The 19,958-nt window shown below is 38.7% G+C and overlaps 1 protein-coding gene across 4 annotated transcripts in view; it reads right to left on the reverse strand.

Annotated features, from left to right (window-relative positions):
* Window positions 1-19,958, reverse strand: part of dym (dymeclin) — a 275,633-nt gene that overhangs the window by 136,575 nt on the left and 119,100 nt on the right. For 2 of the 4 annotated variants that reach the window (XM_052039219.1, XM_052039210.1), the window contains exon 14: window positions 10,435-10,599. The exons of the other annotated variants lie outside the window; for them this stretch is intronic. In XM_052039219.1, the coding sequence (XP_051895179.1) occupies window positions 10,435-10,599 (165 nt within the window). The remainder of the gene's footprint in view (window positions 1-10,434; window positions 10,600-19,958) is intronic. 4 annotated transcript variants of the gene reach the window in all.

A 19,958-nucleotide genomic window follows, 5' to 3' on the forward strand; every position in this document is an offset into this window, starting at 1 on the left:
GCGTACAACTAGTGCTGCCTAGCTCCTATCTCATTTCTGGTTTTGAAATCATTTTACTACACTTGGGAGAAAAGAAGCTGCCAAATCTGACATTTTTCAATGATGCTATCATTTTCAGAATGTCCTACAAAGAATTCAAAGAAATACTAAGGCATAGCCAAGTCTCTTAACAATAAAGAGAAGCCACATAACTGCAGGATGTATTTTTTCTGCTTTTCTATAATGGAAAAATGTCTAGGCAACGGAGTAACATAAATCTCACCACACATCTCAGGTGCACTGGCTTTGAGAAGTAACAGAGTTAAGGACAAATACTTCTTTACAATTAGTGCAGAGGAACAAATAACTGAACAGCATATCATCCTCAAGCTGCAGAGTAGCGTCCTAACTGGTGGCTCAATAGAGCAGATCATGCTGCACTGAGTAGACAACTGGGAACAAATGAGAAAAAGACATTTAAAAGGTAACTAGGATAATACTTTAGATTAAATACTAGCCTTTCATCTCTCAGATTTGGATCCAAATCTAACATCATCTGATGAAATAAAAGTCTCCATGTGTTAGCTATCAGAGAGCTATGAAATAAGCTTCAGCACCCAAACCCAGTTCCTAGTGGGCATTACAATGGACCTCAGGTTAGGGAAGAGAACAAAATAGGCTTCTTGCTCCTAATAACAGTACAACAATCCTTGCCGGAAATATACACGAGATGGATGGGATTCAGCACGTTTGTAAGGACCCCTGTAATGACTCACTGCCAAAGTTCACGTTAACTTAAATGAATTACAGTAGGAGAATCAATACTCATTAAACTTTATGTCAATATTAAGCTTTGGAGAGATAATTGGCAAGAACAGCTTCTCAATTCCAACTTTCTCAACATTAACAACTTATGTTAATGAACGCAAAATTTACTTAAACTATTGAGGAGAAAAGGAAAAGTCAAGTCTCCCAAATAGGTAGATTTGATTTCAAGTTCAAATACAACCATTTATCAACAACCAGGAAAGTTCATTTCACTTTTTGCAAATTTCTTTTTTTTAAAAAATGGCATGTTGCTAAGTCTTCCCCTTAGAACGAATCCACAAAGGAAATAAATCCTCATTTCCATTTTCTTAATTGCACCTTTTTAGGTTGGTAAAGGTGCAGGAGAAATGAATGACAAAAACCATGAGAAAATAATTAGAGATCATAGATGAACTGAATACATAACCAAAGGATTAGTAATAGAATATGTGTTTTTCTTTTATCTTTTGGCAAATAACACCACTGAGCTAATGCAGTATTCAGCTTCACTAGCTCATGCAAATGAATACTTCTTACAAAAGAAAAGTGGAACAATGGAGTACTATAAGAGAAACAGTCATTTTCCTGAAATTTCCATTATTTCAGACAAAGGGTAACAGGGCACTGAGGCCAATTTCAGAACGTCTGCTGCAGCATACAAATACTAATCCATTTTGTACTTAATGTCATAAATTAAGAGCTTTTTAACATGTCTAAATGTTGTATTTTACTCTTACTTGCATCACTATCATTCAAAGCTTAAAGAAAATTCTAGTTAAGGTTAGCGGTCACAAACCAATTTAGCACAAATTCTGTTTGGAAACTTGTTGAACATTCAACAGTATGTTACTAAACCAGGTACTAAGGAAGCTAGGAAGATGATGGCTAAAGCTTGATATAGCCAGCCTGAAATGGGAACATTGAAGTAAAGAATTACAGGGAATAGTAATGGAATGTAATTATCTTGTAGTATTTACTCAAGGCAGTAACGCTCATTGAATCTATGATGCTCCAAAATGCTTGTGTTGCCATCCAAAATCTTCAACTATGTTTTGAAGGTGAAATTTTCTGGGAACATGCAAGGATAGTTTTGTGTCACTTCTAAACACATTTTTAAAGTCACAACTTTAAATTTTCCTTTCCCTTAATACTTCTGCTGTCATCAATTTATTCAATTACTCCTGCAGCTCACAAAACTCACAATTCCAAGAACATACAGCAAAACAATAATAGCAACATTTTTCCTTTACTATCACCATTCAATTGCAACAAATATGAGGAACTCATGGTTTTGTTTATAACAAAGAGAGAGATTGTTCATTAATCTGACTTCCTGTCTGTGCTACAAAATCACTCCTGCCCCAGTCCTGGATGTACATCACCCTTTAGCTTCCTTCTCATTTCCTTAATGACCTCAGCTTACCCCTGGGGGGGATCAAGTAGGATGGATAAGGGAGAGGCTGTGGATGTTGTGTATTTGGATTTTCAAAAGGCCTTCGACAAGGTGCTACACAAAAGGCTGCTTAATAGAGATGAGAGCCCATGGAATTACAGGGAAGATACTAGAATGGGTGGAGCATTGGCTGATAGGCAGAAAGCAAAGGGTAGGAATAAATGGATCCTGTTCTGGTTGGCTGCTGGTTACTAGTGGCGTTCCGCAGGGGTCAGTGTTGGGGCTGCTTCTTCTTACACTATATATCAATGATTTAGGTTATGGAATAAATGGTTTTGTTGCAGATGACATGAAGATAGGTGGAGGAGCAGGAAGTGTTGAAGAAACAGAAAGGTTGCAGAGAGACTTAGACAGTTTAGGAGAATGGGCAAAGAAATGGCAGATGAGATTCAATGTTGAGAAATGTACGGTTGTACATTTTGGAAGAAGAAATAAAAGGGCAGATTATTATCTAGATGGGGAGAAAATTCAAAATTTGGAAATGCAAAAGGACTTGGGGGTCCTCATGCAGGATATCCTAAAGGTTAACCACCAGGTTGAATCAGCAGTAAGGAAAGCAAATGCTACGTTGGCATTCATTTCGAGAGGAATAACATAAAAGTAAGGATGTGTTGATGAGACTCTATGGGGCACTGGTGAGACCCCATCTGGAATACTGTGTGCAGTTTTGGGCCCCTTATCTTAGGAAGGATGTACTGATGTTGGAGAGGGTTCACAGAAGATTTACGAGGATGATTCCCGGAATGAAAGGGCTTACATACGAGGAGCATTTGTCGGCTCTTGGACTATATTCATTGGACTACAGAAGAATGAGAGGGGACCTCATAGAAACATTTCGAATGTTGAAAGAACTGGACAGAGTAGATGTGGCTAAGTTGTTTCCCTTGGTGGGTGAATCCAGGACAAGAGGGCACAGTCTTAGTATTAGAGGGTAGCCATTTAGAACAGAGATGAGGAGAAATTTCTTTAGCTAGAGGGTCGTGGATTTATGGAATTCGTTGCCACATACAGCTGTGGAGGCCCAATCATTGGGGGTATTTAAGGAGGAGATTGATAGATATCTAATTAGTCAGATTATCAAGGGATATGGGGAAAAGGCTGGAATTGGGGTTAGATGGGAGAATAATTTAGCTCATGGTGAGGTAGCGGAGCAGACTTGATGGGCTGAATGGCCCACTTCTGCTCCTTTGTCTTGTGATCTTCTGATGATGACCACATTAAAAATAATTTCTCCCCCAATTTTTCTTCTTTTATTACTTTAAACATGAGATTCAAGTAATATCCTCAGTAACTGTGATCCATGATCACTCCAGATCCTCGGTAACCTTTGATGCTATCAACCACTGCATTCTGTTCCAACATTATTCTTCAGCTCAGTTAGGCTATCTGTGTTTAGTTTCATCATTGTCAGAGCATCTCCTGCAATGATTTTCTTCTTTTACTAAAACTGTTATATTTGAATTTTCTTTGAAAAGTAATTCTTGGTCTCCTCCTCTATGCTGTTCTTTAATGTCTTCACCCTCTGATCTGGGTCATAGTTTCACAGCCACATTAATGTTAACCAATCCTACCACTCTTGAGTTAAAGAGTCATACATCATGGAAACAGCACAGATCCCCCCTCTGTCCCCTGTGCTCCAAAGGATAAAGTCCTAGCCTATCCGGTTATTTAGTGCTTTAGTACAATTGGATTGCTTTTTAACAGTCTTGCAAGAGGTGCAACTTTATCCAACATGATCAATATTCTTAGACAGACTCCATATTCTCACCATTACATTCTCTGGGTTGAACCAAAGTAACAATTAAGTCTGTAAAAGAAATGGCTGAGGGTTTCAGTAGCAAGTGAGCTAAGGCATGGGCAGTTGGGTAACAATGAAAATACAGTAGGTGGGCTTAGTGATGACCTAGATATGTAGCCAAATCTCATTTCAAAATATAAAGCTGAGGATTGGAACAGTCTGGGTCTTCCTCAGAGAGCTGCCAAGTGAAAGGATGGAAACAGTAGGTAGAAAATATAGTTTGTGATGGAGACCAAAGGCTAGGGTTTCTGTTTTTGCAATTTTTAGTTGAAGAAAATTTCTACTAATCCAATACTGGATGTCTGACAAACAGTCTGTTAATACAGAGACTGAAGAGAGGTTGAGAGTATTAGTGGTGAGAATGAGTTGGACATAATCAGCATGCATGTGGAAACCAATGTTGTCTCTTCGGACAGGATGTTGCTGAGTAGTAATATGCAGACTGAAGCAAGAGTTTGGGCAGGGGGTGAGTGTGGGGTGGTGTCCTTGGAAGAGGCGAGAAGAAACTGCAGAAATAACTGGATTCATAACAACTGATACAGCAAATATGAACCAGCGTAGAACTTGGATGTGAATGTAGGAGGTATAATTAGTAAGTTTGTGGATGACATGAAAATTGGTAGCGTTGTGGATAGTGAGGAAGGTCGTCTAAGGCTACAGCAGGATATAGATCAGGAATTAAAATAATGAGAGCTGATTGGTGCAATATTTTTGAGTCAGGGTGCAATATCAAGTGACAGCCTAACATATTCTAGTGGTTTATAATTAAAACTTTAAAACACAATTATCCTTTGTAATGATTTCAAGGTATTCATTATTCTTTAATACAGTATACCATTAGACCATTAAGGGTTGGGCTCACCAAATGAAAAAGGAATCCCTTTTTAAAAGTGTTCTTATAACAAATAACATTTAATTTCAAAAACACTTCCTCTTTTATTCAAATCATTTCAATACCAGCCACTGAAGTTACACTTTTTAAAACAAGTCAGTGTTCGGAAGAAATATTATTCTAAAACTGTCAACAGGCAAATGATCCAAAGGTCGAGCAGCAGCACCTGAATTCATTAATACTTAACATTTAGTAAATAACTGGTAGCACATTGTTAGAAGTTTGATAAGCATTAGACTAGGTGAAGCTAACAAGTGACGTCAATGGCTTTTGGGGCTGTTAATCAGAGATATTTAAAACCTATTCAATGGATTAGTTAAAAATAAAAACAAGTTAAATTCTAAAGATAAATGTCTTCAAATATTTATGAATTGTTTTTTGCTACAATGTTTTAGAGCATGATAATGATTCTACAATGTGGTATTTCTGTTCCATGAGATTTTGATTACAGCCAAGATTAAGAAAAAAAGTATCCACCATCTTTCAGCACAAGGCCATTGACCCACTGTCATAACATCAACCATGACCTTGATGAATGGCAGAAGAGGCTCGAAGGGCCAGATGGCCTACTCCTGCTCTCATTTTATATGACCCATTTGTATCACAGCATTATCTCTTAAGACACGACTGTAATATAAATCAAAACAAAATACATGGCTTGAGTAGTTTTGTTTTGCATGACCACCAATATCAAAGCATAACCAAAAGCCAATAGGAGTCCCACTTCCATTATTGGTGAATTCTCAGTTGATCTATACAGAAATATGATTTTAGCATTAATGTCTAGTATAGTCTTCCCGTTTTGGAGAGGGTTCATAGCAGGACAACTAATTCAAACATCTTTCCAGCTGTGCTAATTTCCAAACATACCCACAGTGCAATGGTGAATTTTAAACAGAAGGAACCAGACTACTGCAGAAAAAAATCCCTGGAATCATTAGATTAAGTGGCAATGCTGGCTGTGACATCAGACAATCCTAAAGATTTTGTGAAATTCACCAGGATAAGTTTCTTCTTTTAATTTTATATTAACATTCATTGAAACCTACACATTATCAATGAGGCATATGCAGAAATATTGCAAGAAGAGAACACAGAAAAAAAATCTCTATGAACTGAGTAATTATTAACAGCAATTTGTTCACAGGAAGAATCAGTTGGCTATGCAAACATTTTAATAAAATGAAATACATAACTGTTAAGATATAAGACTTTTAAAAAATCACATATACCATTTCAGCATTTTCAAGCTATAAAAACATAACAACAAAAGTAATGGTCTTTGAAAAAGAGATCAAGTCAGTGTTGTGCGTCATTTACAATTTCTACTCATCCTACATTTTCGAGGGAAACAAAATTAAAATAATGTTTTCAGGGAACCACCTGATGCATATCACTAGAATGGAAGACTGCCCAGAAGGTTAAGGCACAAAGGATCCGAGGTGCGTTGGCAAAGTTGATCCAAAACTGGCTTGATGATAGGAGGCAGAGGGTAGTGGTGGATGGTATTTTTTGGACTAGAAGTCTGAAACAAGTGGTGTACTACAGGGATTGGTGCTGGGACCTTTCTTGTTTGTAATACATAGATGATCAGGATGAGAATATAGGTGGCCTAATTAGTAACTTCACAGATAACATGACAATTGGTGGACTTGTAGACAGCGAAGAAGGTTATCTAATAATACAGTGGGACATAGATCAGCTAGAAAGTTGGGCGAAGCTGTGGCAGATGGAATTTAATCCAGACAAGTATGAGGTAATAATGCACTTTGGGAAGTCAAATTCTGGTAGGCACTTTGTATGCTTGCCTTCATAGATCGAGGCATTGTATAAGAGTTGGGATATCACCTTGCAACTGTATAAAACATTGGTTAGACTGCACTTAGAGTATTGTGTACTGTTCTTGTTACCACATTATAGGAAGGATGTGGTAGCAATAGAGAGAGTGCAGAAGAGGCTCCCGGGGATGTTGCCTGGAATGGAGGGCTATAGTTATAATGAGAGATTGGATAGGCTTTTATTCTTACTGAAACATAGGAGGTTGAGGAGTGACCTTATAGAAGTGCATAAAAGTATGAAGGGCATAAATAGAATAGATAATTAGAGTCTTTTTCCCAGGATAAGGGAGTCTAGACTAGAGGGCACAGGTTTAAGTTGGGCAGGGAGAAATTTAGAGGAGATCTGAGGAGTAAGCTTTTCGCACAGAGGGTGGTGGTTATCTGGAACAAAGTGCCAGAGGAGGTGGTAGAGACGGATTATAATTACAACATTTAAAAGATATTTGGATAGGTACTTGGATAGGAAAGGCATAGAGGATTACTAGCCTAATGCAGGCAAATGGGATTAGCACAGATAGGTATCACAGCTGGCATGGACGAGATGGACAAAAGGGCCTGTTCAGTGTTGTAATCTTCTATGATTCTATAATATGTCTGGGACAAAATTTACTGGTCATGTACAATCAACTGACACTTAGGAAGATGGCAAAGCAAGCTCAAGTAGCTAAATACAGAGCCTAACAAGTTCAGCTGCCGTGTCATTTACTAATATCACAATTTTTAGGAATGATTTGGAGTATACCCTTTAATCTCTCAGAAGCTGCAGGAGTTAGGAATCTCCAATTTTATTTGACTTGCTCATCAAATGCACGTTTTGAGATCTTTCATGGAGTCTGACTGAGGGAGCTCCAAGGGTAGAAATTAAGTCTGGAGCAAATCTGTCGAGATTCCTATTACTAATCAATTGCTCATATCCAATGATCCTTGTAGGAACACAAAAAAAATGGGTGATCATAGGACTGAGCTTGTCTGTGATGAATTACAAGATTGAATACAGTTGAGCAGTCTAGCTGCTAAACCCTCAGTATAGGCTTAAAAGTTAAAAATAGGCTAATGCAAGTACTTATTGAGTACCTTCCATATGTTCCAAATGAAGATCAGTGTGTTCAGAAGCTGAGGGAAATAAAATCAGGCCTGAGGGATATGATGAAGGATTAAGTATTATGAGCTAAGGGGCAGCATTCTCAACTTTCATTCGCAAAATTGAGTGTTCAGGTATGAGCAGAATTTAAGTACCTCAGTAAGGCTGACATAGAGCAAGAACTGGTGCAAATTTATAAATGAAACTAAAATTCTGATTATCTGTTTAGATAGACTGAATAAAATCAATTGCACTTTTTTTTAGGAGAAGCAGGGAGACATTCTGTCTGTCTGGCCAATATTCAGTCATCCAAATATTTACCTAATTTATATTCCGTGACACCTCCAATGCCCTTCACCACTTTGACCGTTTCCAATTCCCTGGTCCCAACAGGCTCACCTTTACCATGGAAAAGAAACCCCTTTACACCTTTATCCCACATCAGAATGGTCTGAGGGCCTCGGCTTCTTCCTTGACCAGAGGCCCAATCAGTTCTCCTCCAGCAACACACTCATTCACCCGGGTGAACTTGTTCGTACAAAGAACAGTATAACACAGGAACAGGCCCTTTTGCCTATGATGTCTGTGCCAACTATGATGTCAGTCCAAACTAATCGCATCTGCCAGCACATGGCCCATAACCCTCCATTCCCTGCCTGTTCATGTGTTCTTTATTGACTGCACCTCAAAAAGTAATTAAATAGTTCCACTAAAAAAATGAGAAATACCATAGTTTGTTTTTTCTGTTTACTTTGGATTGTATAATTGCACAACCAAAATTCCCAAAACATTTTTTTTGCAACCATGCATGGTTAAAATCATTTTCCACAGAAGAACCACTTCTGGAACTCCAAATTAATTCACTTGAAGAAAGAATCACAGCAGAATGATGAGGCAAGACAACTGAATAAGCACTAATTTACTTACTAACAATCTGATATTCCCGAATACACCTCTTAAGTAACCTCAATTTTAATTTCTAATTTTTAAGTTTAACAGCCAGCCAGAATACTCAGGTAAGACTCATAAATGAAAAACTGGCCAACAGAGGTAATGTGTGATTACCAAAGCATGTTATAGAACTGTATAGAACACATGCCAGCCATTTGGCCAATCATGTCTGTACTAGCTCTCTAGAAGGGCTTAGTAAGAACAATTTAGTAACAGCTGATGCATTCAGAAGGCTGGCAAACAGTTAATTATCAATCTCTTATCTGTGATCTGGGCAGTCAAACAATTGAATCTCTACCACAAATCACGCAACACCTATATCATCTGAAATGAAGTGACTACTTGAAACCATGCAGAATTCATGAAAAGTGCATGCTTAAATAGACCAATTCCTAAAACGTCTGTTTGAACATGGTATGGTTGCTGTTCAGTTTCAGTAAAAATTATTGCAAATTTAATAATATTAATTAAAATGGCACTGGAGAGTGACGTACTTCCAGGATCAGATTAAAAAAACTGGTTATCCTTGTGCAGAATTCACTGAAAGCTAATGTGCAGCTGCAGCAGGCAATTAGGAAGGCAAATGATATGAGAGCCTTCACTGCCTAAGGACTTTAGCACAAGAATAATTTCCTTACAACAATTATATTGATCCTTGGTGAGACCTCACATGGCGAAGCAGGCTGGTTCCTGGGATGGTGAGCCTGTCACATGAGGAGAGATTGAGTAGGCTAGGCCTCTACTCTCTAGAGTTCAGAAGAATGAGAAGTGACTTCATTGAAACATACAGAATTCTTAGAGGGCTCAGAAGAGAAAATACAAGGACATTTTCCCTGGCTAGAATTAGGGGTCATGGTCTTAAAACAAGACATAACCACTTTGCAATTGGATTTGAATTGAAATTTCTTCACTTAAGTGGTAGTGAATCTTTGGAATTCCTGACCTGAGACTGCTGTGAAGGCTTAGTCACTGATTGTGTTTAAAACAGAGATCAACAGATTTTAGGATATTAAGGGAACCAAGGGATATGGGAATAGGGTGGTGTCTGAAGTAGAAGACCAGCCGTAGCAGAGCCGATGCAGGTCCAAATGGCCCACTCCTGTTTCCTATTTCTTACATTCAATCAGCAATTGCATTCAAAGCTTTTAGGCAGTTTTTGAAGGGTTAAAAATTCAACTCAAGATTACATTAAGTTGTGCCATTTTTTTAAATAAAGCATTTATTATTTCTATTCATCTATGAGCAATATCACTGTTCAGCCCCATACTCACCCAAAGAACATTTGCTAACAGGAGCTACTGGGTGGTGAATACCAGTACCTCCTCACCAGCCCATGAGCTACTTAGAACAAGTCACAATGCTTCAACTGCTGCCAGATCAACACGAACTTTAAATTTAATCTGATTAATGTATTAAATCTGGGACATTATGGTGTGCAGCACACTGTACAAAGCATTTAGCCAAAAAAGCCACAGTGGAGCTTCCACAATTACTTTCTACGGGTAAGAAGCTGGAAAATTAAAAGGAGGAAACACAGCTTCAACACTGACAATTTAACACTGTAGTAGCATGCACGATCAGGCAAAGGGAATTGCTGCATGCAACACAGTACATGGAAGAGCAAATGTTAATAACCTGGAAGCATAAGACTTGAGAATATGCGAGCACGTAAAGTATATTAAGTCCTCTCCTGTGTCACTGCAAGTTGAAAACCACTGTTGCAATGTGGTGCTGTGAGAGCAAGGGAAATGTATTTTGTCGAATGCGTACAGGTATCTCCGCAAGAGGCGGCAAGTGTAACTGAAAAACAAAGTTAAGGGAGAAAGGGAGTTAAGGGAGGAATATGTTTACTCTTTAAAAAAAGGAATTCTGCAATTTTAAAAGATTTTGTATTTGCAATCACAATAAACACAGAAACAAGAGATGCAACTGACTTGAATAGTGAACAATATTATTACAGTACACTTGTATTGCAAAATGACACAAAATATCTTGTGGGAAAATAAAACTTGAAGAAGAAAACTCAATTCTTTAATTACTTACACTCCAGTGCATTTATTAGATGAACTGAAGTATTTAACAAAATAACAAAGAGCAAGAATAGGTCACGTAGCCCCTCGATCCTGGCCCACTATTCATGGTTGATCTGATCTTAGCCTCTGCTCCATTTTCCTGTCTGTTCCCCATTGCCCTCAACTCCCCTACATACAAAACAAAATATGTCTCTTTCAGTCTTGAATATACTTAATGATTCAGCCTCCACAGATCTCTGGAATAAAGAATTCCAAAGATTCATTACCATCAGAGTGCTCACCTCCATCTTAAATTCTGAAACTATGACCCCAAGTTCTAGATTCACCATATGGGGAAACATCCTCTCAGAATATATCTTATCGAGCCCTTTCAGAATCTTACACATTTCAGGAAATCATATCATTCTTCTAAATTCTAATGACCACAGGCTCAATTTGTTCAATCTTTCCTGATAAATCAATGTCTGCATTCCAGGAATCAGCCCAGTGAATCTTCTCTGAACTGCCCCCACTACACATATATCCCTCCCTTAAGGAGACCAATTTACAATAATGACCAACTTTCCATTTTCCTTTCTAATTACTTGCTGTACCTGTATGCTAACTTTGTGTCTTATGTACAATGACACCAAGATCCCTTTGTACATCCCTCCATTTAAATAATATTCTAACTTTGCATTCTTCCTGCCAAAGTGGATAACCTCACATTTACCACATTATACACCAGCTTCCAAATTTTTACCCACTCTATCCCTTCCTAGACTCTTTGCAACATGCTTTCCCATCCACCTTTGTCATGTCTGCAGTATTAACTAGCAACGCTTACCAATTATTAAACTGTTTACCTACCAATGCTTGGTTCTGCCAAAAACACAGACTTCACTTTAGTACAGATTTAAGTATGAACACAACCACTAGATTCAAAGGGCAGCATCAGACAAAGAGTGGCACCAGGGAGGCCTAGTAACACTTAAGTCAATTTGCAAACGGAAAAGAAATGCTCACGGCTCCAGTCTTAACTGGAAGAAAAGGAGATTTTGATTGCTGGAGACAAACCCTTTAAGCACCAAGACTTCACTGTAAGAGTTCCTCAGGGCAGACTACTAAGCCGAGCTATTATCAGCTGCTTCACCAAAGGCCTTCTCTCCATCCTAGATCAGAAATGGTGCAGTGTTCAGTTATATCCATAATTCCTCAGATAATGAAGTAGTCAATGTCCACAAGAAGCAAGATGTAAACAACATTCATACATGGGCCAAAAGTGGCAAATCACACTCATGATGTATAATTGTGATGCAATAACCACCATATAAAAGAGAGTCTAACCACTTTCTTTGACATTCAATTTCATTACCATCATCTCATTCCCCACCATAACCATTTTAGGGTTAATACTGATTTGAAACAAAAATGATCCAACCATAAATGATATCGCTACTAAAAGAGGTAAAGACAGGATAGACTACAGAAATTATGTACCAACTGACTTTCTAAAATCCCTCCATTACGTAGAAGGTACAAGTCAAGACAATCAAGGAATACACGATGATGCTGGAGGAACTCAGCAGGCCAGGCAGCATCTGTCGAGAAAAGCAGGCGGTCAATATTTCGGGTCAGGACCCTTCTTCAGGACTGAAGATAGGAAAAGGGGAAGCCCAATATATAGGATGGAAAAGCAGAGCAGTGATAGGTGGACAGAAGAGGGGAGGCGGGGTGGGCACAGGGTGGTGATAGGTAGATGCAGGTAAGAGATGTAGGTAATAGATTAGATGCCCAACTGTTCAGCACTTAGGTACTTAAAAGAAGATCGAGCTGAACAACCAGGCTTTTGAATGCAATAATTGGGGCCCCACATGGTAACATGATCTCAAATGACATATTCAGGTCATATGGGTGGGCCAGATCAAACACACACCAAAACGTCTGAGTAAATCTTTGACAGATGGCAAAATCATGCCATCTGTTTATTCAATGCATCAGAATGTCCCTGACATACAAAAGCAATTAAAAACTATTCAAAGCAAAGTAAAAAAAATTAAAAGCCAAAACACTTAAATAATTTAAAATATTACAACAAATAAGTGATTCGTACCTTTGTTCCTTACAGCCATAAAATCTCAAAGGCCTTCTACCAGTCTAACCAGGAGCAGGAACTGCTGAAATGCTAGGAAGTTCCAACAAGCTCATGTTCCACCAATGGATTCTATGCAGAGTCCAGCAGTGGAGAGTCACCTGCCAGAATCTATCAGCTAATTCTGCTTTCGGATATTCATGCAACAAAGTTCCAAATCTGCTGACATACGTACATGTTTACCACATAACTGCAGGCAAAACTTAGAAAAATCCAGGGTGATGTCTTTTAGTGCTTTAGACTCAAAATGTTTCAAAGCTATGCTTTGCACAAGTTAATAAAGAAACAGCACACACCAATCCAATATCTTATTAATATTTCCATATGTACACCTACCAGAAGACTTTCCTTCTCTATTTTATTTTGAAGATGACATGAGAATCAGTCATCTTGTGGATAGCAAGGAAGGTTGTCTAAGGCTACAGCAAGACATAGAGATCAGATGGAAAGTCGGGTGGAGCATTGGCAGATGGAATTTAATGCAAGGTGATGCATTTTGGGAAGTCAAATAGGGATACGACATATACAGTAAATAGTAGCGCAGTATGGAGTGTTGATGAACAATGCGACCTAGAGGTTCAAGTTCATAATTGTGGCAACACAAGTGGATAGGGCAGTAAAGAAGGCATATGGCATGCTTGCCTTCATAGGTCAGGGCCTAGAATATAAGAGTTGGGACACTATGTTGCACATTCACAAAACAGTGGTTAGGCCACACTTAAGACCACACTTAGTGTGTGCCACACTAAATGAAGGATGTGGTTGTGCTGGAGATTTGGAGATTGTGCAGGGAAGATTCATCAGGATGTTGCCTGGATTGGAGAACTTCAGTTATGTCAAAGATTTACTCAGAAGTTTTGGTGTCTGCTTGATCTGGCCCATCCATATGACCTGAATATGTAATTTAGTTATGGGGGAGAGGTTGGGTAAGCTGGACTTGTTTTCCCTGGAGTGAAGGAGGTTGAGGGGTGACCTGATAGAGGTACACAAAAATATGAGGGGGGATAGACAGGAAAAACAATCAAAATCTTTTTCCCACTGTAGGGGTATCAAAAACAAGAGGGCATAGGTTTAAGGCGAGAGAAAGGAGTTTTAAAGGGGATCTAAGGGGTATTTTTTCCCCCACACACACAGTGACAGTGGCTGATATCTGGAATGCACTTCCAGAGGAGATGTGGTGGAATCAGATACAGTAATGACATTTAAGAAGTATTTAGACAGAAACTTAAATAGGCAATGCATAGGAGGATTCAGTCCTATTGCAAGCGATGGGATCAGTGCAGACCGACAAAAAGATAGGCATGAATACGGTGGGCTGAAGGGACTGTTTCTGTGCTGAAAAAAGCTTTATGACTCTTTATCAAATAGTTCAATTCAATGCAGAATCTAAAGACTATGCACAGTTATGATGCTTTTAAATATGCTCCGTAAATGCTGTCCATGGATGAAAATTTATTTATAGATCAACAGAAAAAAAGTGAAAATTTTACAATACTTGTCAGGGATACAAGAAGCATATCCCTGACATCTACAAAGGTTTGCTAAACAGTTTTATGGGTGGGGCTTGTTCTTGCTCACCGATGATCTGAAAGAATTACATGTCAATTTTCCACAACAAATCCACACAAACAGCTATCTAAATCCAAAGTCATGAGCTTTAAATGCAGAAGGATAACCAATATTAACATGAATAAAAGTGTGATGGTGATCACCTGGGAGAACTTATAACACCATTGTGGAGAAGAAGCAGAAGAGTGGAACTAATTAGTTAGCTCTTTGCAAAAGCTGGCATAGGCATGATGGGCAATAGCATGCTCCTGCACAGTTTATTCCATGACTCCAAATTTCACACTTTAATTTACATACCATCTGCTGGTTACCTCCCAAGGGTACCAGTTCACATCCTAGTATTCTTTGAACTAATCACGTAAAACTGAGATCTTAGCTTGAATAACTATTAGTTCTTTTGCGCCACTCATATACAACTATTATACATAATTTCCCTCTTTCACCTTTCACCCAGTTTAGTTTATTTAAACTATAGTTTCTTTTGCTATAAACACTCACTCAGACATGCAGGAATGAAAACTTCATTTGTTTTCATTCGCACTTGCCTGCTACATTTAAAAACTGAAATGTGAAAATCAAGCAATAACACCTGATCTTGAAGTATCATCTGCAAAGAACATTCCACTTCCAAAATACAACCTTATTTCTAATAAAGGATGTGTGTACTGTTAAATAGAGAGTTGATACACTACAGTTAATTCATGATGACTCTAAACTGACTGCTTTCACAGACACCAGTGTTCACTAATCTAAAGGATGGTGACTGTGGGAAAACGTTTTCTTTTCTGCAGAGTTCTAAGATGGGGTCTTTTTTCCATTCATTTTTCAGAAATGTGCATGTGGCCAGCAAGGCCAGCATCTATGCCAACCACCAAATGCCCATGAGAAGATCCTGAACTGCCCCTTTGAACTGCCTAGTAACAGCTTCCAATTAACAGCCTAAAAGTCATTTCAAAGGGTATTCCATCACATTGCTGTGGGTCTGGAGTCACAAGTAGGTCAGACTAGGTAAGGAATGCAGAGTTCCTCCCCTGAAGGGCATTAGTGAACCAGAAGTGCTTTTAATGATTGTTTTCCACGGTCATGATCACTGCGATTAAATAACAGATTATTTAGTTAACAATTTAAATTCTATTACTGTCATGGCGGGATATAACTCACATCTCTGAGATTACTTATTCAGAACTCTGGATTACTAGTCCAGTAAATTAACCACTGCATCCCCATCGCACTCTGAGCAAGAACAGCAATGTTGTAAAGAAATGCTGTGTGGCGCAACAAACATGTCAAATGGGATCAACTCAGAACAATTTCAAAGTTCAAAGCAGGAAGTCCACGTGGACCATCATCATCAGCAGAAATATACACTACCACAATCTGTAACCTGATGGCCTGCTATATTCCTTGATCCACTATTTCCATCAAACTATGGGATTAACACTGGTTCAATGACTACAGAAGGGCATGCTGGGAACAGGGCAAAGCATACCTAAAAATGAAGTTCCAGCCAACTAAAGCTGCAATACAGGACTACGTGAATGCTAAACAGCATAAAAAACATGCAATGGACAAAGCTAGATCATCTCACAGACAACAGATCAGATCGAAACTCAGCTGTTCTACAACGTCATGTTGTGAACGATGGTGGATAATTACACAGCTAATAGGAGGAGGTGGCTCCCAAGATAATCCTCATCTTCAACAATGACAGAGTCCAGCATGCGAGTGCTAAAGAAAAAGTGGACGCATTCGCAATCACGTTTAGCCAGAAGTGCCACTCGACTTCTTCCTAACATTTTCACCATCACAGAAACCAGTCTTCAAGCAATCTGAATCACTCCATGAGATATCAATAAATGGCTGAGGCACTGGATACAGCAAGGCTTAAGGGACTCCCTATTCTAGGACTGAAGATGTGCACTCCAGAACTAGCTGTGCCTCTAGTCAACCTGTTTCAGTTCAGTTCCAATGCTGTCATCTGCCTGATAATTGCCCAGGTATCTACTGTTCATAAAAATTAGTCCAAATCCAATCAGCTATTTCCTATCCAATCACTCATAATCATCAGCAAAGTGATGGAAGTTATTGTCGACCATGCTATTAAGCAGCACTTATTCACCAATAGCCTATTCACTAATCCATATTTGGATTTTGCTAAGACTACTCTGCTTCTGACTTCATCAGAGGTTTGGGTCAAACATGGACCAAAGAGCTAAATTCCAGACATGAGGTGAGGCTGCCCTTGACATCATGGCAGCATTTGACTGAGTCTTACATCAAGGAGCCTTAGCAAAAATGGGCAGTAAAGGGAAAATACTCAAGTGGTTGAAGTCATGCCTGCATGATTGTGGTTGTCAATCATCCTATCCAAGTTCCTCAGGGCAGTGTCCAAGACCTAACCATCATTAGGTACTTCATTAATGATCTTCCTTTTACAATAAGGTCAGAAATGGGGATGTTCACTGATGACAGCACAATATCAATTCCATTTAGAACTCATCAATAGATGAAGCAGCCTAGACAACATTCAGGCATAGGCTGGAAGGTAACAATTGTGCCACTTAAGTGTCAGGCAATGATTATTTCTAACAAGAAAGAGTCTAACCACCTACCCTAGGTTTTTATATCACCTAGTCCCCTAATATCCTGGCTATCGCCATTGACCAGAAATTCACCAGGACCAGCCACATAAATACAAGAGCAGGTCAGAGACCGGTTATCCTGAAACCTCAAAACTTTTCCATCATTTACAATGCACAAGATAGAAGTTTGATGAAATAGTCTCCATATGCCTGGCTGAATGCAGGGCAAACAACTCTCAAGAAACTCCACACTAACCAGGACAAAGCAGCTCACTTGATTGGCAACCCACCCACCACTCTAAACATTTATTCCATCCATCAGATTGGGCATTAGGTTCTCTATTAATTTTGCCTCCCTCTCATAAATCAGTATGCCTCTTGGAAAAACCACTGAGTAGCAAGGACAGAGAACATTCAATTTCTACAGACTAGGTTGACAGAAACTTCAAGGACTGAACTGCTTGACTGGGCCACTGCAAGGGAGTTTTTTTGGCAGTACATGACGTGTTGTCAAACTCATATTTGTTTAAAATAGTTATCGATACTTATGTGATGTGAACTTGGGTTCACTGTCTTCACAGGAATGTCTAAGGTTTGAATAATTGGTTTCCGACAATGGTAACCAACTTCCTTTATGCCAGGTATGATTGCAGCCACTGGAGAGTTTTTCCTAGGACCCCAGTGAACTCATTTTAATTCTTGACTCTACACTTTGCCTAAAGCTACAGTAATAACAAGGACATTCACTATCACCTTATATTTATAATTTAGCCCTTGTTTCTAAAGTTTGAACCAAGGTTGAAATTAGTTCTGAAATTGAAACATGTTAGTGATCCTTTGTTGCTTGATATCATTGATATCAACTGCTTTCTCCCCCTCCTTTGTTGATTCTTCAGAGTAAGGTCTATTGGGACCATAATTGTTTGATCAGGGTTGCAGCTATACTGGAGGAACTTGCTGTGGGTAGTTTTAGAACAGTAGTCTTCAGCACTGTAGCTGGGTTGCTCTGTGGATCTACTTTATTTTGTGCTATCATGTGGAGTGAAATAAGCCAATCAGAAGTGGCTACTGTGATGGTCGGAACCTCAGGAGCAGGGTGAACTGAATTATTCACTCACTGCTTCAAGCCAAAAATGATTGCAAGCCCTCCAAGCTTTATGTACTCAAGGGCATTGTTCTATCATCACTGAAAACAGAGATGTTTATGGAGTCTTCTTCCATTTGTCACTTATTTATCCATCATTATTTCTTACCGGCAATGGCAGGGCTGCAGAACTTTAACATAATTAGCAATATGATTGCTTAACTTCCAGAGTTTATAATATATGTATTAAAATTTTATCTGGTGGGCACTGAACTTTGATGTATACCTGGTGCTGCTCTGTAATGTTATTGAGCTCATTTGAAGGATGAGTAAGAGATAGTGGAGCTCGATGTTTCTGACTTTAGGTGGAATATAATTTTGCTGTTACTGATACTCGAAGCATTTCATAAGGTCAGTTTTGAACTGTTTGCCCATTCTTTCTCTTTCACACTTAGTTGCAGTGCCAAACAAGAATGGAGGATGCCCTGAGTGCAGAAGGGAAGATCTCGAGTAAATCTGTAGGTGGTCACAGCAATTGACACCAATGCACTGTAAATTGACAAAGGCAATTACGATATTCCCACGTAAAGACAGTGGACTTAGGGCCACCATTTTCACATCACATAAGTACCAATAACTATCTAAAACAAATATGTGGCCGAATGCACATATTTGGCGTTATGGCATTCAATGGCATTATTATTGCAGATTTGCCAAAAAATGTCATACTGGAGTTATCATTGACCAAAAACAAAACCGAATCAGGCACATAACTGTGGTGACTAACAGTGAGTCAGAGACTTCCACCAATCTTTTCTAGTACCCTAAATCATTTCTGTCACCCAAAAATCAAAAAACTGAAAATGTGAGAAATCTGAAATAAAAACATGAAATACGGAAAATACTCAATAGATCAGACAGCAACTTTGGAGAATGAAAGGACATTAATATTTCAGGTTGATGACCTTTCATCAGTTCTGCTGTAAATTACCAAGACTTTTTCAACAGCACAGCTCAAACCTATAAACTCCACCATGGAGATAAATCCTCATTGTCCTGTCTGAGATACTAATGATGGCAATGGGTAATATTCTAATATGCCTGTTTTCCAGATGCAGCTTCTCTGTAACATCATATGAACAGATACAAAGACAAAACAACTTGATCTATGCAAAATTTTATTTACCTTATTCTGAAACAATTTTGTCTCCAAGTCAGAGTACCAGAAATGTAATGGTAACCATGACTAACCCAAACACATAGGTTACCATGACATCAGAGGTGTTTACCATCTTAACAGTTTAAGTACTTGCTGTTCTAAACATTTGTTTCATTCTCCAGCTTTTGTATGAAGTGTCCCACTCCTAACCCATCTAAGAGGATGATTAAAAAAAATAATTGTGCATATTTGCCACAGTCTAATATCAATCATCAGTTTTTTTTGCATGATGATACAGATCATCTACAGAAGGAAAAGAACTTTCAAGACTTCTACATGCCTCAAAGCACTTCCAACATCGAAAATATTTCTGTAATCACTCGTGTCCTATTAAAACATGATAATCATTATACACCAATAAACAATAATATAATGACCTGATCAACTCTAAGTGAGGAGGAATAGGCATTTCCAGGATGCTGAAAAAAAAACTCTGATCTTTGAATAGCTCAGCTGAGCTTGAGGCTCAGGAGCAGAACTTGAACCCACAACTTTTGAACTCAGAAGCAAAAGTTGCACATTTAATGTATCCACAAAAACT

The sequence above is a fragment of the Pristis pectinata genome, chromosome 2 (assembly GCF_009764475.1).
Source record: "Pristis pectinata isolate sPriPec2 chromosome 2, sPriPec2.1.pri, whole genome shotgun sequence".
Taxonomy (NCBI): domain Eukaryota; kingdom Metazoa; phylum Chordata; class Chondrichthyes; order Rhinopristiformes; family Pristidae; genus Pristis; species Pristis pectinata.